General features: G+C 41.0%; 1 protein-coding gene across 2 annotated transcripts in view; it reads right to left on the bottom strand.

Annotated features, from left to right (window-relative positions):
* The window catches only part of LOC124009524 (vacuolar protein sorting-associated protein 4B-like), a 31,110-nt gene extending 8,080 nt beyond the window's left edge, over positions 1-23,030 (bottom strand). The window contains exons 1-4 of one of the 2 annotated variants that reach the window (XM_046321384.1): positions 22,678-23,030; positions 21,984-22,095; positions 20,804-20,904; positions 20,398-20,442 (exon numbers count right to left, since the gene is read on the bottom strand). In XM_046321384.1, the coding sequence (XP_046177340.1) occupies positions 20,398-20,442; positions 20,804-20,904; positions 21,984-22,095; positions 22,678-22,710 (291 nt within the window). In that variant the 5' untranslated portion in view covers positions 22,711-23,030. Of the gene's footprint in view, positions 1-13,363; positions 13,722-20,397; positions 20,443-20,803; positions 20,905-21,983; positions 22,096-22,677 lie in introns of those variants that run through there. The other variant, XM_046321385.1, reaches the window with a different exon arrangement.
* Positions 23,031-23,417: the final 387 nt, after the last annotated feature.

The following is a 23,417-nucleotide window of genomic DNA, read 5'->3' on the forward strand; positions in this document are numbered from 1 at the left end:
ACAGAAAACACTTAGTATTCAGAGGAACGTACTGTACATCAAAGCTGGGATCGAGAGACTGAAAAACAGCTTCTATCTCAAGGCCATCAGACTGTTAAACAGCCATCACTAACATTGAGTGGCTGCTGCCAACATACTGACTAAAATCTCTAGCCACTTTAATAATAAAAAAATTGGATGTAATAAATGTATCACTACTTATCACTACTGCATCCTGCCTATGCAGCTCAGCCATCGCGCATCCATATATTTTTATGGACATATTCTTATTCCATCCCCTTACAATGTGTGTATAAGGTAGTTGTTAGATTACTAGTTAGATAATACTGCATGGTCGGAACTAGAAGCACAATCATTTCAGTAAACTCCCATTAACATCTGCTAACCATGTGTATGTGCCCAATACAATTTGATTTGATTTAAAAGGCCTGTCACATCTGCTGCTGGCTTTCACCATCCCTAAAGAGTGGTTATCAATCAGAGCTCTAATAAAAAGGGGCTTGTCAAAGGTGATAGACCAATATCATCACAAAATGCATCTTCAATGACATGAATCAGCCAGGAACTCCTCCTTTCAACCTGGTCTCAGAGCCTTTCGAATTATTATGCATTTACACTACACGATCAAAAGTATGTGGACACCTGCTCGTCGAGCATCATTAATATGGAGTTGGTCCACCCCTTTGCTGCTATAACAGCCTCCACTAGATGTTTGAACATTGCTGTGGAGACTTGCTTCCATTCAGCCACGAGCATTAGTGAGGTCAAGCACTAATGTTGGGCGATTAGGCCTGGCTCACAGTCGGCGCTCCAATTCATCCCAAAGGTGTTTGATGGGGTTGAGGGCAGGGCTCTGTACAGCACAGAATCATCTAGAATATCATTGTATGCTGTAGCGTTAAGATAATTCCAGCCACAGACCAATATTCCGCCACCAAACTTTACATTTGGCACTGCACATTGGGGCAGGTAGTGTTCTCCTGGCATCCGCCAAACCCAGATTAATCCGTCGGACTGCCAGATGGTGAAGCTTGATTCATCACTCAAGAGAACGCGTCTCCACTGCTGTCAATGGCGACAAACTTTACACCACTCCAGCCAACACTTGGCATTGCACATGGTGATCTGGGTTTTCATGGCTGCTCAGCCATGGAAACCCATTTCATAAAGCCCCCGACAAATAATTAATTTTGCTGAAGTTGCTTCCAGAGGCAGTTTGGAACTGAGGACAGATTATTTTTTACGCGCTCGCGCTACGTGTTTCAGCACCCGGCAGTTCCGTTCTGCGAACTTGTATGGCTTACCACTTCACAGGTGAGCTGTTGTTGCTCCTAGAAGTTTCTACTTAACAATAACAGCACTTACAGTTGACCAGGACAGCTCTAGTAGGGCAGAAATTTGATTAACTGACTTGGAAAGGTGGCATCCTATAACAGTGCCATGTTGAAAGTCACTGAGCTCTTCAGTAAGGTCATTCTACTGCCAATGTTTGTCTATGGAGATTGCATGGCTGTGTGCTACATTTAACACACCCATCAGCAACGGGTGTGGCTGAAATAGCTGAATGCACTAATTTGAAGAGCTGTCCACATACTTGTGTGTGTGTATGAATACGTATATACATACACCACCGGTTAAAAGTTTTAGAACACCTTGTCATTAAAAGGGTTATTTTTATTTTAACTATTTTTCTTCATTGTAGAATAATAGTGAAAACATAAAAACTATGAAATAACACATATGGAATCATGTAGTAACCCCCACCCCCCCTAAAAAAAATAGTTTATATATTTTTAAATTTGAGATTCTACAAATAGCCACCCCTTGCCTTGATGACAGCTTTAAAACACTCAACCATTTTCACCTGGAATGATTTTCCAATAGTCTTGAAGGAGTTCTCAAATGCTGAGCAAAGATTGGCTGCTTTTCATTCACTCTGCGGTCCAACTAATCCCAAACCATCTCAATTTGGTTGAGGTCGAGGGGGATTGTGGAGGCCAGGTCATCTGATGCAGCACTCCATCACTCTCCTTCTTGGTAAAATAGCCCTTACACAGCCTGGAGGTGTGTTGGGTCATTGTCCTGTTGATAAACAAATGATAGTGGGACTAAGCCCAAACCAGATGGGATGTCGTATCACTGCAGAATGCCCTGGTAGCCATGCTGGTTAAGTGTACCTTGAATTCTAAATAAAAATCACTGACAGTATCACCAGCAAAGAGCCCCCACACCTCCTCCTCCATGCTACACGGTGGGAAATACACTTGCAGAGATCATCTGTTCACCCGAACCGCATCTCACAAAGACACGGCGGTTGGAAACAAAAAATCTCCAATTTGTGAAACCAAAGGGCAGATTTCCACCAGTCTAATGTCCATTTGCTTGTGTTTCTTGGCCCAAGCAAGTCTTCTTAATAGTGTGCTTTAGTAGTGGTTTCTTCGCAGCAATTCGACCATGAAGGCCTGATTCACGCAGTCTCCTCTGAACAGTTGATGACGGGATGTGTCGGTTACTTGAACTCTGTGAAACATTTATTTGGGCTGTAATTTCTGAGGCTGATGACTAATGAACTTATCCTCTGCAGCAGAGGTTACTCTAGGTCTTCCTTTCCTGTGGCGGTCCCCATGAGAACCAGTTTCTTCATAGCGCTTGATGGTTTTTGCGACTGCACTTGAAGAAACATTCAAAGTTCATGAAATTTTCCAGATTGACTGACCTTTAAGTAATGATGGATTGTCATTTCTCTTTGTTTATTTGAGCTGTCCTTTACCAAATAGGGCCATCTTCTGTATACCCCCCCACCTTGTCACAGCACAACTGGTTGGCTCAAAACGCATTAAGGGAAGAAATTCCACAACTTAAGGCACACATGTTAATTTGAATGCATTCCAGGTGACTACCTCATGAAGCTGGTTGAGAGAATGCCAAGAGTGTGCAAAGCTGTTAAGACAAAGGGTGGCTATTTGAAGAATCACAACTATATATTTGATTCCATGTATTATTTCAAACTTTCGATGTCGTCACTATTTTTCAACAATGTACATTTTTTGGGGATAAAATAAAGAAAAACCCTTGAATGAGTAGGTGTTCTAAAACTTTTGACCGGTAGTGTAAATCCAAGACACTCCATTTAGTATGATATGTTACTAATTAAAATTCCTATTAAATGTTAAAAAAAAAAAAAATAATAATAATAATAATCTAGGTAGCTAGGGGTTAGGGTTACATTTGGGAGTTAGGTTAAAGGGTTTTAAGGTTAAGGTTAGCTAAAATGCCAAGTAGTTGCAAGGTTGCTAAAAAGTAGTAAGTTGCTGAAAAGTTGCAAATGAGCTAAAATTGTCCATGATGAGACTCAAATTCACAACCTTTGGGTTGCTAGACATTCGAGGTATGTAACCATACCAAACTTAACATATCATACTAATTTGAGTGTTGTTTTTTTTAAACCTTTATTAAAACGAGGCAAGTCAAGTTAAGAACAAATTATTTTACAATGATGGCCTACCCAGGTCAAACCCGGACACCGCTGTGCCAATCGTGCGCTGCCCTATGGGACTCCCAATTACGGCCGGATGTGATGCAGCCTGGATTTGAACCAGGTACTGCAGTGACGCCTCTTGCACAAATGCAATGCCTTGACTGCTGCGCCACACGGGAGCCCAAAGATACTGGTGTTACTATGTTATTTCTAGTCTATGAGAACAGGCTGCACATTCAGATAAAGGCCTGCTAAAATTAAAGCACATTATTTTATAAAATGCTGAGGGTATGAAAAATATTGTTCCAAAACTAAGATGTTTAAATTAGTGTTTTGAGTGGCCCAAATAAAATGTGAAGGATGTTTTGTTTTTTTGGACTTCCATTTTTCATGTACCCTGAAAAAAAGGTATATGGGGCCAGGAGAGACTAATGCACCGCTTTGTTTTGTTTCAAATGCTACTGCAAAGCTTAGCAAAATTATGTGAACAAATCAACTGAAAAACTTGGTTTGAAGCAGAATTTCCGTTAGGAAAACGTGGCGCTGGATATTTGACCGGCAGAATTTTTTGTTAACCGACATTTGAGAAATTTACCAGACCCATACGCATTGGGTGCGTAACCGGATTTAGATAATGGTTACACATCTTTACCTAATTTTGATGCTGACTGCCACATTTACTTTTCCCTCTGGAAACAAGACTAGTAACAAACAGTAAAATCACCAGCCTATGTCAACCTAATATTGCCCTTAGTAGAAAAGTATACCTATTCTATTGGTGAAAACAAATGTTATTTGTCACATGCGCCGAATACAACAGGTGTAGACCTTACAGTGAAATGCTTACTTTACCAACTGCATTGTTGGTTAAGTAACAAATCAGCAGTAAAATAACTGTCACGAGACTATATACAGGGGTACTGGTACAGAGTCAATGTTCGGGGGCACTGGTTAGTTGAGGTAATTGAGGCAATATGTACATGGAGTTAAAGTGACTACGCATAGACAATAAACAGAGGATAGCAGCAGCATAAAATAGGGGGTGGGGACAATGCAAATAGTTTGGGTAGCCATTTGATTAGATGCTCAGGAGTCTTATGGCTTGGGGGTAGAAGCTTATTAACAGCCTCTTGGACCTAGACTTGGTGCTCCAGTACCGCTTGCCGTGCAGTAGCAGAGAGAACAGTCTATGACTAGGATGGCTGATCATTTTTTGGGCCTTCCTCTGACGCCGCCTGGTATAGAGGTCCTGGATGGCAGGCAGCTTGGCCTCAGTGATGTACTGGGCCGTGTGCACTACCCTCTGTAGTGCCTTGCGGTCGGAGGCCGAGCAGTTGCTACACCAACCAGTGATGCAACCAGTCAGGATGCTCTCGATGGTGCAGCTATAGAACCTTTTGAGAATCCGAGGACCCATGCCAAATCTTTTCAGTCTCCTGAGGGGGAATAGGTTCTGATGTGCCCTCACAACTGTCTTGGTGTGCTTGGTTAGTTTGTTGGTGATGTGGACACCAAGGAACTTGAAGCTCTCAACATGCTCCACTACAGCCCCGTCGATGAGAATGGGGGCATGCTCGGTCCTATTTTTCCTGTAGTCCACAATCATCTCCTTTGTCATGATCACATTGAGGAAGAGATTGTTGTCCTGGCACCACATGGCCAGGTCTCTGACCTCCCCCCAATAGGATTTATCTGCGTTGTCGGTGATCAGGCCTACCACTGTTGTGTCATCGGCAAACTTAATGACGGTGTTGGAGTCGTGCCTGGCTGTGCTGTCATGAGTGAACAGGCAGTACACGAGGGGACTGAGCATGCATCCGAGTGGCCCGTGTTGAGGATCAGCGTGGCGGATGTGTTGTTACCTACCCCTAGGTAGGAGCAGCCCGCCAGGAAGTCCAGGGTCCAGTTGCAGAGGGAGGTGTTTAGTCCCAGGGTCCTTAGTTTATTCATGAGCTTTGAGGGCACTATGATGTTGAATGCTGAGCTGTAGTCAATGAATAGCATACTCACAGGTGTTCCTTTTGTCCATGTGGGAAAGGGCAGTGTGGAGTGCAATAGAAATTGCATTAACTTTGGATCTGTTGGGGCAGTATGCACATTGGAGTGGGTCTAGAGCAGGGGTGTCAAAGTCAAATGGACGGAGGGCCAAATAAAAAATTTAGCTACAAGCCGAGGGCCGGACTGTTCGAATGTTCATTGAAAATTTTTTAAATGACGCATATAGTCTAGTGAACCTAATTGAACCTACTGAAAACCTAACAAATATATTCCAATATGATCAGATAAATAAAGCAATATTTTCTTATGGCTCTGTCAGTAATCTTTAATTTTCAACAGACACAAAAGACAAATTTCCTTTATATAAAAATCCCCATAACATGAACATTAAATGAAAGAAACCGGTATTCAAGGCACCATCAGTAGCCTATATTTTCTATTTTAGCAAAAGTGGGCTAAATTTACTTCAAAGAAAAAAAAACAATAGCAATTTTCTATCATCCACTCAACTGAAATATTTTTAAAATATAATTGGATTGAAATACAATAAAATAAAGTGCAAAAATCTATTAATCAAAAACAACACTTTGTTTAAGGAGAAGTAACATGCAGTGAAAACAAATATTAAACTTTAACTTTTAAACTTGAACTGAGTAAAAACTCTAAATATGTGATTGCACAGTAATGTTCACTTGTTTGAGGTTGAGGGTGATACTTGGTGGTGTCCCATCTTTTCCACAAGTTCATCAATGTTCGGGGTAAGGCTCTGAGCTGAGGAAATCCTCAGAATTGAGTGGAGGTGTTCAGCAGTAAGTCGACTTCTGTGTGATGTTTTGTTCAAGTTCATCAAAGAAAACAGTTGTTCACACAGGTATGTGCTGCCAAACATAGACAACGTTTGAGCAGCCTGGATGCGCAGCTGGGGCATTGTGTCGGGGAGGAAACGGGCGAACTCCGCAGCACCCACTGCCGCATATTTTGCCCTCAGTGCATCATTGCATTGGAGGTCAATCAACTCCATTTGGAGGTTTGGTGGTGAGCTTTCCACGTCAACAGCAAATGGGTTACCGAGCAGTTCCAACCTGCTTTTTTGTGCTTCAAAGTCAGCAAATCGGCGTCGAAAGTCAGCGGCAAGCATACCTATTTTATCAGCCAACTGTGCGCTCGGAAACGCACTGGTAGAGAGCTTCTCTTTCATGGTCTGGCAGCTGGGAAAGTGGCTCAAATTTTCTTTCCGCATCTGCGTCTCCCACAGAGTCAGTTTGGTTTTAAATGCCTTCACTGTACTGTACATATCAGAGATGACACGATCCCGACCCTGCAGCTGCAAGTTCATTGCATTCAGATGACTCGTAATGTCACACAGAAAAGCCATTTCACACAGAAACATTTCGTCTCGGAGTTGTGTTGTGTCTTTCCCTTTGCTGTCCAAGAACAGACAAATCTCCTCACGAAGCTCGAAACATCTTTGAAGCACCTTTCCCTGGCTTAGCCATCGCACCTCTGTGTGATAAGGCAAATCACCATGCTCCGTTTCTAACTCCGTCAGAAATGCCTTGAACTGGCGGTGATTCAAACCTTTGGCTCTGATAAAGTTAACTGTGCGCGTGATGATGCTCATTACATGCTCCATTTTCAAGGCTTTACCGCACAACGCTTCCTGGTGTATGATACAATGATAAGCTGTCAGCTCACCTGTCGCGTTTTCCTCTTGCATCTTTTCCCGTATCTTCACCACCAGTCCGCTCCCGTGTCCACACATCGCAGGTGCTCCGTCGGTTGTCAAACCCACAAGTTTTTCCCAAGGCAGCTCCATCTCATTTACACATCTTGACACCTCTTCATACAAATCATGCCCCGTAGTTGTGCCATGCATAGGACGTAAAGCCAAAAACTCCTCTGTCACGCTTAGGCTGGAGTCCACTCCGCGGATGAAAATTGACAACTGGGCAATGTCAGAAATGTCGGTGCTCTCATTCACAGCCAAGGAATATGCAATGAAATCTTTTCCCTTTTTCACAAGCTGCTCTTTTAGATTGATGGACAACTGGTCTACTCTCTCGGCAATGGTGTTTCTGCTCAGACTCACATTTAAAAAGAGTTGCCTTTTTTCTGGGCAAACTTCGTCACAAACTTTAATCATGCAGTTTTTGATGAAATCCCCCTCCGTAAATGGCCGGGCTGATTTAGCGATCTCTTCTGCCAAAATAAAACTGGCCTTGACAGCAGCCTGGCCTTGTGATTTGGCTTTTTTGAACAGAGCCTGTCGAGATTTGAGGCCTCGTTTTAATTCCTCTGCCTTTTGTAGCCTTTGTTCCATGTCCATATTCTTGTTTTTGTCCGCGTGTTTCGTTTCATAATGTCGTCTCAGATTATACTCTTTCAGTACCGCCACACTTTCTCCACACAGAAGACACACAGGTTTTCCAGCTACCTCCGTGAACAAATACTCCGACTCCCACCTTGTTTGAAACCCCGGTTCTCAGTGTCCACCCTCCGTTTTGCCATTTTTGATGGGTATCTGAAAGTTAATTTTACTGTGATGCTGACAACTGCTGTGCCAATAAATATTGAAATGCTGGTGTAATCGCAGCCTACTGCTCGGTGCGTCACCGTTGCATTGTGGGAAATGTAGTATTGGTGCGTGTAAAAGATCTGCGGGCTGCCGGCTTGCTGCGGTCTGCGGGCCGGTTCTAATAATAAATCAAGATCATCCCAGGGGCCGTAAAAAACCTTCTCGCGGGCCGGATGTGGCCCGCGGGCCTTGACTCTGACATATGTGGTCTAGAGTTTCTGGGATAATGTTGTTGACGTGAGCCATGACCAGCCATGATGGACTTTATGGAACAAATCAGTCATTTATTGTCAAACCAGGATTCCTGGGAGTGCCTTCTGATGTAAGTGAATATTTATAGTGTTATTTCTAAATTCTGTTGACTCCAACATGGCGGATATTTCTTTGGCTGGATTGGGCTCTGAGCACCGTTCTCAGATTATGCTTTTTCCGTAAAGTTTTTTTGAAATCTGACACAGCGGTTGCATTAAGGAGAAGTATATCTTTAATTCTGTGAATAACACTTGTATCTTTTATCAATGTTTATTATGAGTATTTCTGCAAAATCACCGGATGTTTTGGAATCAAAACATTACTGCATGTAACGCGCCAATGTAAACTGAGATTTTTGGATATAAATATGCACATTATCGAACAAAACATACATGTATTGTGTAACATGATGTCCTATGAGTTTCATCTGATGAAGGTCATCAAAGGTTAGTGATTAATTTGATCTATACATCTGCTTTTTGTAACTCCTGTCTTTGGCTGGAAAAATGGCTGTGTGTTTTTTTGACTTGGCTATGACTTATCATATGTTGTGCTTTCGCTGGAAAGCCTTTTTGAAAATCGGACACGATGGGTAGATTAACAAGAAGCTTTTCTTTGATTTGCTGTATTGGACTTGTTAATGTGTGAAAGTAATATATTTCAAAAAAAGTATTTTTGAATTTCGCGCGCTGCCTTTTCAGTGGAATGTTGTCGAGGAGTTCCGCTAGCACAACGCCTGCACTAGAAAGGTTAAACGTTAGCTTTTTTACATGGCACATATTGCACTTTTACTTTTTTCTCCAACACTTTGTTTTTGCATTATTTAAACCAAATTGAACATGTTTCATTATTTATTTGAGGCTAAATAGATTTTTATTGATGTATTATATTAAGTTAAAATAAGTGTTCATTCAGTATTGTTGTAATTGTCATTATTAAACAAATACTATTTTTTTTTTTTTTTTAAAATCGTCCGATTAATTGGTATCGGCTTTTTTTGGGGGTTCTCCAATAATCGGCATCGGCGTTGAAAAATCATAATCGGTCGACCTCTATTACATAACTGTGGTGCGTTACACCTAAAGCCAGATTTACTAAACGTTGTAGAAACAAGCGGGACCTGAAGAGTTAATTAACCAACCTTGCGAATCGATTTTTGGTATCTCATATTTTATATTTCAAAAGGGAAGTGAGGTATGTTGGAAGCTTGTGGAGCACGGCTTTGTAAACAAGGGAATAATTAAGTGATCGACAGGACTTTAGTGAGGTCCAGGCGACATTCTGATACAGGATGCAGTGATGAGTACTAAAACTGTCACCTGTAATAAAGTGAAGAGCGCTATGGCAGACAGCACCCAATGGTTTAAGAGTAGTGGCTGCCGCATTCTGGTAAATGGTGTCACCAAAGTCAAGAACTGTCAGGAAAGTTGACTGCACAATCTGTTTCCTTCTGTTCATGTAGAGGCAACATCTATTTCTAAAAAAAGAAGCCCACTTTAAAACCTTAGCATTTTAACTAGCTTATCAGTATATATTTTTAAACATTATATCTTTAGCAATCCAAATACCCAGATATTTATTAGCGGGAACCTGCTGAATGAGAGAGCCACCCGAATGGGTGAATATGTAGCCCATCAGATCTTCCGTGAATTAGAGAACAAATTTAGTTAGACAATAGATCCCAAATGCATACAACCAGTAGGCCCAGGATGCATAGAAAAAACACATAAAAAAGCAAATGAGGCTGATGCAACAGATAACGGTTATCTTAAAAATGTTAAACTATTTATTTATCCACATAAGCGTACAAGGTAGTAGCCTACGAGTGAATGTTCGTTCCATAATGCAATTAATGGGAGAACACCACTGTAGCAGCAGCTTTCAAGCGGTCTGACAGATTTGACAGTTGAGTCTTTATTGAAGACTTATCTCTTCAGTAGGTCCTATGATTGAGTGTAGTCTGGCCCAGGAGTGTGAAGGTGAATGGAAAGGCACTGGAGCAACAAACTGCCCTTGCTGTCTCTACCTGGGATTCTCTGCCTCTAACCCTATTACAGGGGCTGAGTCACTCGCTTAGTCCCTAGGAGGGGTGCGCAATTTGAGTGGCTTGTGTCTCTGACGTGGTCTCTGACGTAGCCCCCACCTTGGGTTGTGCCGTGGCAGAGATCTTTATGGGCTATACTCGGGCCTCGTCTCAGGATGGTAAGTTGGTGGTTGAAGATATCCTTCTAGTGGTGTGGGGGCTGTGCTTTGGCAAAGTGGGTGGGGTTATATCCCGCCTGTTTGGATCTGTCCGGAGGTATCGTTGGACGGGGCCACAGTGTCTCCCGACCCCTCCTGTTCCAGCCTCCAGTATTTATTCTGCAGTAGTTTGTGTCAGGGGGCTAGGGTCAGTCTGTTATATCGGGAGTATTTCTCCTGTCTTATCCAGTCCCCTGTGTGAATTGAAGTATGTTCTCTCTAATTCTCTCTCGGAGGACCTGAGCCCTAGGACCATGCCTCAGGACTACCTGGCCTGATGACTCCTTGCTGTCCCCCAGTCCACCTGGCCGTGCTGAGTCTCCAGTTTCAACTGTTCTGCCTGTGGCTATGGAACCCTGACCTGTTCACTGGACGTACTACCTGTCCCAGACCTGCTGTTTTCAACTCTCTAGAGACAGCAGGAGCGGTAGAGATACTCTGAATGATCGGCAATGAAAAGCCAACTGACATTTCCTCCTAAGGTGCTGACCGGTTGGACCCTCGACAACCACTGTGATTGTTATTATTTGACCCTGCTGGTCATCTATGAACATCTTGGCCATGTTCTGTTATAATCTCCACCCGGCATAGCTAGAAGAGGACTGGCAACCCCTCTAGGTTTCATCCTAGGTTCTGGCCTTTCTATGGAATTTTTCCCTAGCCACCGTGCTTCTACACCTGCATTGCTTGTTGTTTGGGGTTTTAGGCTGGGTTTCTGTACAGTACTTTGACATCAGCAGATGTAAGAAGTGATTTATAAATACATTTGATTGATGTCACCCATTGAGCATGTTTGGGACGCCCTGGATCGACAGTGTGTATCCAGAAAATATCAAGACACTTCAAACACACATTGAAGGAGTGGGACAGCATTCAACAGCCTGATCAACCTTACGGGAAGGAAATGTGTTGCGCTGCATGAGGCAAACACGCATGTATATATGCACATATTATCAGGAAACTAGGCATATGTCACATGTCACTACTTCACAGGAGAGGCATTTGAATGTAAACTTTTTTTAAATTAAAATGAGTTTGGCAGAAATGCCATCTGGAACGATATTCACGTGCCTTAATAACAAACTTGTATGCCATCTGTAAATACAACAATTGTTAAATGACAAGCCTAGTTGGTTTAGCCACAGAACAAGACAGGAACTTTCCTGCTAGCCATGATTAGCTGTGATAATGGTTGGGCTGGATATGGCGAGAGATGAGTTCGGATTGGTCTGCCATGTAGCAAGTTTGTCTATAAAATGAGCTGCTCAGTATGCGTGGGTAATCCTTTATAACATGTTTTTTCTTAAAGATGCTATTCGCTTTCTGGAGGATCAAGTTTTGAAATCAGTGGAATGTCCGATGGAAGCAGAGTATGATAGCTAAGGATTAGATGGAGAAGATTCTGATGTTTGATTGAAAATATGAAGAGGGAGTCGAAAAGAGAACACACAAAAGGCTGTTGTATAAAACACCTGTCTCCGGATTTTATCTTCAAACTAAGGGCCACCATGGCATCCGTGACAGAGGGAGAAGCATTCATCCATGTATTCGTGTAAGACAGTCTAGCTAGCTACTTTTTTCAGATATTCTAAATTTCTAATTTTGTCAAATCAGTTCCCTTTTCAAGTTAAAGCGTACTGTTAGATAGCTGGCTCCCCAACTAAGACCACATGTATGATCTGTATAGTGAAATTGTATTTCAGAGCCATCTGCATTGCTAGTTATAACCTAATGTTGGCTAACATTGAACCTAGTTTGTTAATATTAGCTGCCAGCAGATTCATGCAGGGTAGTAACGTAATGAGTTAGGATTATGGTTCATTGCTTAGCTAGCTAGATAACCGTGTAAACAAGACACCACTATGCAAGTAACCATTTCACTGTACCGTTTACACCTTCTGTATCCTGTTCATGTGACAAACATCGATTTGATTTGAAATAGTGTTTACCAGTGACGGTAATGTGAAGAACAACATGACCTGCGCCAAAGTCAAATTAGGATATAACGTTAGGCCAACGAGACAGTGTCCCAAATGTTAAAATCCTCCGGGGAATGCCCTGCTTTTATTTATATATATCCTTTTTTTCCACACTCACAAGGGTAATCTATTTTCTGTCATTAGTTCGGCATTAACACTTATTTAATGTGAGTTTATTTTCCTGTAATAATGAATACTAATTATCTCAAATTAAGACGTCGTCAGCTAACTGGCTAGCCAGCTAACTTAGCATTAGCTAGCTAACAAGCTAGAAACGAATCAAAACATTGTTCATTTGCTTAACAGTTAACTAGTCAATTACACTATCATGGTACTAGTTTATTGAAATGTCAGATTGTCTTGGCCTTGCTGGGGGCGCGTTAGTCACCGAGAACAAGGCAAGGGGACAATTATTGTACACATTTACACCAACATGAACATGTCAACCTTGCTACTGTAACTAGCTTCTAGGAAACGTGCATGCAATCAAGTTTCAGGTACCAGTTAATGTTAAAGTTGAATAGTTAAACAGGCTTCAACGAATTCTAGTGACTAACGTTAGTTGCTGCTCTGTCCTCAAATCGGGAAACTCGCAATAACAAAATAACTAACGTTACTCAGCTAGTTAGCTACCGTTACCTAACACGTTAACATAACTTCACCGTAGCCAGATAGCTAAAGCTAGCTAGCGCACATCAACACTGGTATAACGGCAAGTTGGTCATTTGATTACCTAATTAACAAGATAACCAAAAACGAATCACGAACAAACGTTAGTTATAAAGCTAAACTGTGTGTGTTGCTAACTAGCTACAATAGTAGGCAGCTTTCCCAACTTACCTGTAAATTGTTGTTGGCAGCCATAACGGCTAATTACTTGTCAATAAAATAGTTTCAAATATAATAAGCGCCAAAACAGGCCTTATATTTGTTAATAATTAAAACTACAGCCCAACAGTCGCTATTTAATTTAAAATCAACTGGATTGTTTTTCTTTTTCAGGTCGTTGAATAACACTGAAGCTTAAAAAGAAATCCGCACTCGGGGTCGCCACAGTCATAAACCCCGCCCATTTATACAATTTATCTTATTAAATTATTATTTTAAATCTAACAGTAAATGCTTTACCCTACATTTTGTTTTCCCGATATAGACATGTTTTTGACTTTGTGGCTGTGCTATCCCAGTGAGACACATTATGAGATGTGTGTTGATTTCCGTAGAACTCTCACGTGAACACGAAATAACGTAACTGGTCGTCAGAGGTGCGTTCAGTTTACTTGAATGTTTGTTACATTGTTAACTGGCGTCCAATTTGTCTTCTTAATAGTGACTATAAGACATTAGCCTTACTACTTGCAAAAATATTTGAAGAAGTCCTGGTTGCAATCATTGATGAAACACAGTATGGCTTTGAGGAACAGACATATTTCTAAAAAGATCTGACTAGTATTAGACATACTTGAGTACTCAGAACTAATAACCAAGGATAGGTTCATAAACTCAGCGAAAAAAGAAACGTCCTCTCACTGTCAACTGCATTTATTTTCAGCAAACTTAACATGTGTAAATATTTGTATGAACATAAGATTCAACAACAGACATACACTGAACAAGTTCCACAGACATGTGACTAACAGAAATTGAATAATGTGTCCCTGAACAAAGGGGGGGGGGTATAAAAAAAAAGTAACAATCAGTATCTGGTGTGGCCACCAGTTGCATTAAGTACTGCAGTGCATCTCTCCTCATGGACTGCACCAGATTTGCCAGTTCTTGCTGTGAGGTGTTACCCCACTCTTCCACCAAGGCACCTACAAGTTACTGGACATTTCTGGTGGGGAATGGCCCTAGCCCTCACCCTCCGATCCAACAGGTCCCAGACGTGCTCAATGGGTTTGAGATCTGGGCTCTTCGCTGGCCAATGCAGAACACTGACATTCCTGTCTTGCAGGAAATCACGCACAAAACAAGCAGTATGGCTGGTGGCATTGTCAGGCTGGAGGGTCATGTCAGGATGAGTCTGCAGAAAGGGTACCACATGGAGGAGGATGTCTTCCCTGTAACGCACAGCGTTGAGATTGCCTGCAATTTCAACAAGCTCAGTCCGATGATGCTGTGACACACCGCCCTAGACCATGACGGACCCTCCACCTCGATCCCGCTCCGGAGTACAGGCCTCGGTGTAACGCTCATTCCTTCGATGATAAATGCGAATCCGACCATCACCCCTGGTGAGACAAAACCGCGACTCGTTAGTGAAGAGCACTTTTTGCCAGTCCTGTCTGGTCCAGCAACGGTGGGTTTGTGCCCATAGGCGACGTTGTTGAAGGTGATGTCTGGTGAGGACCTGTCTAACAACAGGCCTACAGGCCCTCAGTCCCGCCTCTCTCAGCCTATTGCGGACAGTCTGAGCACTGATGGAAGGATTGTGCGTTCCTGGTGTAACTCGGGCAGTTGTTGTTGCCATCCTTTAACTGTCCCGCAGGTGTGATGTTCGGATGTACCAATGTTACACGTGGTCTGCCACTGCGAGGACGATCAGCTGTCCTTACTGTCTCCCTGCAGCGCTGTCTTAGGTGTGTCACAGTACAGACATGGCAATTTATTGCACTGGCTACATCTGTAGTTCTGATGCCTCCTTGCAGCATGCCTAAGGCACGTTCACGCAGATGAGCAGGGACCCTGGCATCTTTCTTTTGGTTTTTTTCAGAGTCAGTAGAGGCTTCTTCAGTGTCCTAAGTTTTCATAACTGTAACCTTAATTGCCTACCATCTGTAAGCTGTTAGTGTCTTCATGACCGTTCCACAGGTGCATGTTCATTCATTTTTATGATTCATTGAACAAGCATGGGAAACAGTGTTTGAACCCTTTACAGTGAAGATCTGTGAAGTTATTTTGATATTTACAAATGATCTTTGAAAGACAGTTTATTTTTTTGCTGAGTTTATTATTATTTTAAATAAAGCATTTGACACAGTAGGTCATTAGTTCCTCTTCCACTCCCTTGAGAAATTTGTTTTGGGGATTTTTTCTGTAAGGCTATTAAGACTCTCTATACAAATGGTAATAGCTCTATCAAATTGAAATATGGCACCTCGCCTAGATTTGAGTTAAAGAGAGGAATTAGGCAAGGTTGTCCTATCTCTCCGTATCTGTTTTTATTAATCACCCAAATTCTTACATTCTTTAAATAATGGTCCTGTACAAGGTATTTCCATAGCTGGTAAATAAATGATTTTAAGCCAGCTGGCTGACGATACTACACTTTTTCTGAAAGACTCTAACCAAATTCTCATATTGATCAATGTGATACAATCCTTTTTCAAAGCAACTGGTCTATATCTAAACATGAATAAATGTGAACTCATGGCTGTCAAAGTTTGTGTGACACCTTCATATTATGGTTTTCCAGTGAAAGAAGAACTTACATATTTAAGCTTAATGATTACTAAGGATCAGAAGTCTAGAGGCTTACTAAATTGTAACCCTTTTATTTAAAAAACCCAGAAGAAGCTAAATCAATGGCTAAAGAGGGACTTCTTTAAAAAATTAGAGTCGTAATAACCCAGGCTGAAGGTATCTCTATGGCGCTCTATCTTTATATCTTGATGGTAAAATAAGCAAAGAGATAGACTAGATGATTTTCAACTTTGTGGAGAAACCGTACTCATTACATTAGGAAAACTTCCAATGAACACTTATGATTATGGTGGGCTGAATTTTCTGGACTTTACTACCTTAAATTATACTTTCAAGATCAATTGGATAAAACAATTCCTAAGAAGACCCACTTCTATGTCAAATTGTATTCCTCATCATGTCTTCTATACTTTTGGTGGCCTTAACTTCATGTTGGTTTGCAATTATAATATTGACAAAGTTCCAGTGAAACGTTCTGCCTTTCATCGGCAGGGTTTCTTGTCATGGTCCTTAATTTATATGCATAATTTCTCCACACAGATATTACACAGTTGAAATCGGAAGTTTACATACACCTTAGCCAAATACATTTAAACTCAGTTTTTCACAATTCCTGACATTTAATCCTAGTAAAAATTCCCTGTCTTAGGGCAGTTAGGATCACCACTTTATTTTAAGTATGTGAAATGTCAGAAAAAAGTAAGCAGAACGATTGATTTGAGCTTTTATTTCTTTCATCACATTCCCAGTGGGTCAGACTTTTACGTACACTCAATTACTATTTGCTAGCATTGCCTTCAAATTGTTTAACTTGGTTCAAACGTTTCAGGTAGCCTTTCACAAGCTTCCCACAATAAATTGGGTGAATTTTGGCCCATTCCATCTGACAGAGCTAGTGTAACTGAGTCAGGTTTGTAGGCCTCCTTGCTCGCACACATTTTTTCAGTTCTGCTCACAAATTTTCTATAGGATTGAGGTCAGGGCTTTGTGATGGCCACTCCAATACCTTGACTTTGTCTTTAAGCCATTTTGCCACAACTTGTGGAAGTATGCTTGGGGTCATTGTCCATTTGAAAAGACCCTTTTGCGACCAAAGAATGTTCATCTGAACGCGTCTCCTCTCTGAGCGGTATGATGGCTACATGGTCCCATGGTGTTTATACTTGCGTACTATTGTTTGTACAGATGAACATGGTACCTTCAGGCGTACATGGTACCTTCAGGCGTTTGGAAATTGCTCCCAAGGATGAACCCGATTTGGGAAGGTCTACAATTTATATTCTGAGGTCTTGGCTGATTTCACCATGATGTCAAGCAAAGAGGCACTGAGTTTGAAGGTAGGCCTTGGTACACCTCCAATTGACTCAAATGATGTCAATTAGCCTATCAGAAGCTTCTAAAGCCATGACCTCATTTTCTGGAATTTTCCAAGCCGTTTAAAGGCACATTCAACTTAGTGTGTAAACTTAGTATGTAAACTTCTGACCAACTGGAATTGTGATACAGTGAATAAGTGAAATAATATGTCTGTAAACAATTGTTGAAAAAATGACTTGTGTCATGTGTAACTGATGTGAAATGGCTAGCTATTTAGTGGTGGTGCGCGCTAATAGCGTTTCAATCAGTGATGTCACTCACTCTGAGACCTGAAGTAGTTGTTCCCCTTGCTCTGCAAGGTTCGTGGCTTTTGTGGAGCGATGGTTAACGATGCTTTGTGGGTGTCAGTTGTCTCTGTGTGCAGAGGGTCCCTGGTTCGAGCCCGGGTAGGGTCGAGGGGACGGATGAAAGCTATACTTTTACACATGCACAAAGTAAATATCCTAACCGACTTGCCAAAACTATAGTTAACAAGAAATTTGTGGAGTGGTTGAGAAACTAGTTAATGACTACAACCTAAGTGTATGTAAACTTCCGACTTCAACTGTATATGGAATAATAGGGATATTGAATAAAAATACTTTGTTTTTAGAATGAAAGGTTTTAGAGGTTCTGAAATAATATCCTATTGGTGAGCCAATTTGTAAATGCAGAGGGTTTTTTACTTAGTTGTAAGGAATTCTTATCACTTTACAAGGTCCCTGTAACACCTAAAGATTTTTCAATTGCTTTAGATGCCATTCCCTCAGGTGTTGCTTTATTATTCAGGAACGTGTCAGGACCTGACCCTCTGAGCTTACCTTCCGTTGACCCTGTTGACTCATCAGTAGGAAAGATTTGTTTCTCTTTTGGTCCAGTCAAAGACCTTGTTTCAGCAGTATGTTGTATACCTTATGTCATGCATTATTGGAATGGTTTGATTGATAACATCTGTTGGAAAAAAGTTAGTAGGTATGTGTGTGGCAACATCCTATTAACAAAATTAAGGAAGTTTCCTTTAAAATTGTTCATAAATATTATCCTGCCAACCACTATATGAAGAAGTTTAAGGAAAACATCAACTCAAATTGTACCTTTTGTAATGACCACCCAGAAGCGATGTTGCATCTTTTTTGGCATTGTATTAATTTAAGGAAACTGTGGCAAGACATCAGGAGATATATAATTGAACACATTTATGAAGATTTTACACTATTGTGGAGAGATGTACTGCTTGGATTCTTTACCTACGATAGAAATAAGGTGAAACAATTTTATGTATTTCATTTCAATAGGCCAAATTTCATATTCACAAATGTAAATTTACATCCAAAACACCACATTTCGAACTATATTTTAAGACAATTAAATACTCTAACAAAAAAAGCGGTTAAAATTGTAAGTGTATGTATGTCCCTTAAAGACCTTGTGTAATGCGATATTGTACCCCCTAGCCCAATTGTCCTTTGTATATTATTTATATATACACTTGTGTTCCCACATACTTCCTGTATTGATTTGTTGTTTAAAAAAAGTTTTGTTACATTGTGGAACGACTTGTACTGAACAACACGTTTCCGCAAAACATTGTTGAACAGGCTTTGAGGTATGTTTGGTGGGTGTGACTTGAAGCTGTAAGTGTAGTTTTTAAAGGGCAGTGGCCATGCTGACAGTGTTCCTCAACTCCTCTCCGTTTTTCAACTGGTCGTTCAGTACAGCACCGTTTCCGTTCAATTGAACGTCCCAGAATGTTAAAACATCACACAGCCCTGTTACCACAGCAACAAAGTCATAATTATGGCTAAACCCCGCTTATTTCTAACATTTCTCTTTTAACATCTGATTATAAACCTAACCATAACCACGCTGATAATCTTATACCTAACCCTAAATTAAGACCAAAAAGCTCATTTTTGTTTTCATGATTTCTTAAGATATAACCAGTGACAACCCCTTATATTGAAGACTTTTATCTCCCTCACCAACTTCAAACATCTGCTATCTGAGCAGCTAACCGATCGCTGCAGCTGTACATAGTCTATCGGTAAATAGCCCACCCAATTTACCTACCTCATCCCCATACTGTTTATATTTATTTACTTTTCTGCTCTTTTGCACACCAGTATCTCTACCTGTCCATGACCATCTGATCATTTATCACTCCAGTGTTAATCTGCAAAATTGTAATTATTCGCCTACCTCCTCATGCCTTTTGCACACAATGTATATAGACTCTCTTTTTTTCTTTTTTTCTACTGTGTTATTGACTTGTTAATCATTTACTCCATGTGTAACTCTGTGTTGTTGTCTGTTCACACGGCTATGCTTTATCTTGGCCAGGTCGCAGTTGTAAATGAGAACTTGTTCTCAACTAGCCTACCTGGTTAAATAAAAATAAATAAAGGGCGACTGCACTTTCTGATTTGACTTTGCTTTCGATCATCAAAGGTGAGTTGGTTTGGGGGTGTGGTTTGATGTGGGTGTCTCTTGTGTGTGTTCACAGGTGGGAAGAGTTACACAAATGATTTGTCAAATTAGCTTCAGCTGGCTGGTGTGCACCCCAGGCAAAATTGGTGACTTTTGATAGCCTATCTGAGGAGCTAGTTAGCGACTACCAATAAATTACACAATGTAAAGGAGGCAATATTTATGTTGCACACCTTTTAGTTCTCATTAAATAATTTCAATATTTGTTTATGCATTTCTACAATTTATAGTTGGTTTGAGGTTGTCCCATGGTCATTGTGTCATTTAGGGACAGATGGTCCCTAACTAGCCCCATAGGGTTATCCAAAGTCAAACCAAATTTTACCACAGGCATTAAGATTGTCAAGTGAAGCTGTACTCTGAATTGATTATTAATTGTGTGCTTCCAGCCAGGATTGAAACCCAACCTTCATTTACCACAACTCTCACAAAACTCAACACTGACTTTATAACCAAAATTATTTTTAGTAAATTTTGTCAGTAGACTAAATGTTTGACACATATCGATGCTGCATAGGCTGTTTTCTAAATGAGAAGTTGTTAGGGGCGGTTGCTCTTTAAGACATTCATATACAAAAGCGGTTAGTTATCAGTATCTTTTCACTCACCTTGTATTCTTCTTCAGTGGGGTTTATTGTTGGTTGGGATCCAACCTTGGATTGTAGAGGGATGAAATGTCAAATAAGGATGATTCATGTTGACATTGTATATATATAATATATATATATGCCATTTAGCAGACGCTTTTATCCAAAGCGACTTACAGTCATGTGTGCATACATTCTACGTATGGGTGGTCCCGGGGATCGAACCCACTACCCTGGCGTTACAAGCGCCATGCTCTACCAACTGAGCTACAGAAGGACGTGGTGTGAAGGATATGCACATCTTCTATTAGCTTTATCCTTACCACAGAGTTGCCGGTCAGATTCATGATAAATATATATAGTAGGCATAACATTGGACCTACTTGTTAGACTACATTATTTATAAAATGTTCAACTGTCTAATAACCTCTTTCTTTTCTAGATACTCCTGTAGTTCTTCCACTCTGTCCAGGTACAGTTTGCACTTGTCCCGGATCTTCTGGTTGCCCTCTTTACCCTGTGGTTGACCTGAGAGGGAGAGAAGTTGGAAGAGATGGTTAACACTTTGTGTTTAGGTAATGGTTTTGCCCAGGTATTTTACATTTTATCACATGCTCTTGTCCAGAACAACTTACATTTTTCTTACTAGTTCTCCAGTGGCAATCAAACCCACAACCCTGGTGTCATGCTTTACAAACTGAACCACAAGGAAATATCAGTAGCCTGTAAACTCAAGGCTAGAGTAGTAGCAGAGATGGAAGTGAGATATCCCACTCCCTAATTTGTTGTGGGTCAAAGTCAATACACTAAGCAGATCAGAGCCAGCGGTTGTCTATGGGAAAGTCATCCAATAAGCAGACTGGACATTGTTTTTCAATGGCCTGAGTGAACGATCTTCAATTATCCACCATCTTTGGTAGTAGGTGATATACCTAATAGGTGTAGAAGAAGGGGAGAGTAGGCTTATATCTATGGGTAAACTGTAAGCCCCCTTTGTTTCACAGTAGGCTGCTGCCTAAGGCCAAACCCTGATTTTGATTTCTGTAGTGAAATTCCTTTTTTTGTGGCCTGTCTGTCAAGACTGTAATAAACATGAGCCTTTTACAAAACTATTTTGTTTAACTTGTGATTCATAAAACAAAAGCATCTTTACACCATTTTGTATATCAGTTAATTGTATTGACTCCTTGTTTGTCACTGGCTCCCTGGGTACCAGAAAGTGACCATTACCTAAATTAGGCTACAATTTATCAGTAGGCTTAGGCCTAAATAGTATATTTTTTGTAATTTAGCAGATGCTCTTATTCAGGGTGACTTGCATGTGCAATTGGGGTTGGGTGCCTTGCTCAAGGGAACAGTGACAGATTTTTCACCTATTCATGTTGGGGATTTGAACCAGCAACCTTTTGGTTGCTGGTCCAATGCTGTTCACCGCTAGGCTACCTGTTGCTGCTGCATGCAAGTACGAGCTGTAGGCTAAACGATATGCATTTCCTTAATCAGCATGCATTGACATAAGAGCATCTGTTAAAATGTAATATTCACAGACAGAGACTAGACTGTCATCATGTCTGTATGACATTTCCTCAGGAGTCATGGTTACATACATTTTACAATGTGCAGGAAGTACTTGACAGCATGTTGGTAAGATTTGATAGCCTCCTGGTAGTTCCCAGCCTGGTCCTCTTGGGAGGCTTTCTGTGCTACAGCGATAGCTTTCTGACGAGAGGGATGAGTTGGGTAGAAAAGAGAAGGAAAGAGGGATGAGTTGGGTGGAAGAGAGGGATGAGTTGGGAACTGCTGCACTCAGTCACAACATCATTACCTGTCATTGTTCATCACATATTTTCCTATAATGTCTACATTGCTTCATTTGAATGAGACAGACTCACACAATTCTTATGCTCTGATTAGATAATAGAATACATGGGATGGAGCATCAGCATCACAAGCCACTATGGAATTTCTCTTAGCTATGTGAAAGTTAAACACTATTTTATTAAGTAGCTGACAATGGCTTTTACATGTTTGCATGTTTTTCATTTAGACCTATTTATAACGCATTGTGCTCTATTACTCTATAAACAAGTTGATTAGCTGATCAAAAGTGACAACAGCACGAACACAAGCGACATTTGCCTGACTAGAGTTCTATGTTGGCGCTATCCCCAAGACAGCTTGACCGTCTCATTCTGACAAGTGGAATCAAACCCATAGGCCCATAAACATGTATTAATCATTTACAATAAAACGTACATCAGCCTACCAAGCTAATCACATAAATTGTCAGTTACTCTATACCTGTAGATTTGTTGGCTCCATGGGAAGTTTCATACGGTCAGTTGCTCCTGAGAACCAACACAGTCTGAACCCCTTGCCTTGATATTACTGTTTCGTTTACACAGCTATTTCCTTGTTGCTCATCTCACAGCACACATGCGTCAGAGACTTGCCTGTAGAAAATAATGATCATAATGCTGAGCGCTGAGACTAGTGCCGCGTTCAAAACTACTCGGAACTCGGAATCCTCCAACATGCGACTTTAGTGCGTCGGAGCTCTAGAAAGATGCCAGAGTTTCTGACTTGGAATTCCGAGTTCGATTTACCGTTCAAATTATTTTTTCGCAGTCGGAGCTTGTTTTTTCCCAAGTTATAAGTTGTCTTGAATGCACTGAAGACGGAAGTCGACGATTTGAGAGTTTCCAGTTGTTTTGAACAAGGCATGAGAATCCGCCTGCCTGTGAGTCATGATGATAAAATTGTTACATTGAGATAGATAGAGGACTCAACTTTATGTCTGTGCCGTTAAAGCGTATGTGACAGCTTGGAAATTGCCATTGAAGCTCAATGGCTCTGCCCATGGTACACGGCCTTTTGGTCACTAGAGGCATCTATCATTATTCATGGCTTGTTATGTAAGTATAGTCAGCAGTCCAGGAAAACATGAGAAGCGCCATTCGCGGTAGGCATTCACTTTAGGCTAATATCTTTCTCCCATATCTGTCCTCCAGTTTGAAACTCCCCTCGAGGGGATATAAATC

The sequence above is a fragment of the Oncorhynchus gorbuscha genome, linkage group LG22 (assembly GCF_021184085.1).
Source record: "Oncorhynchus gorbuscha isolate QuinsamMale2020 ecotype Even-year linkage group LG22, OgorEven_v1.0, whole genome shotgun sequence".
Taxonomy (NCBI): domain Eukaryota; kingdom Metazoa; phylum Chordata; class Actinopteri; order Salmoniformes; family Salmonidae; genus Oncorhynchus; species Oncorhynchus gorbuscha.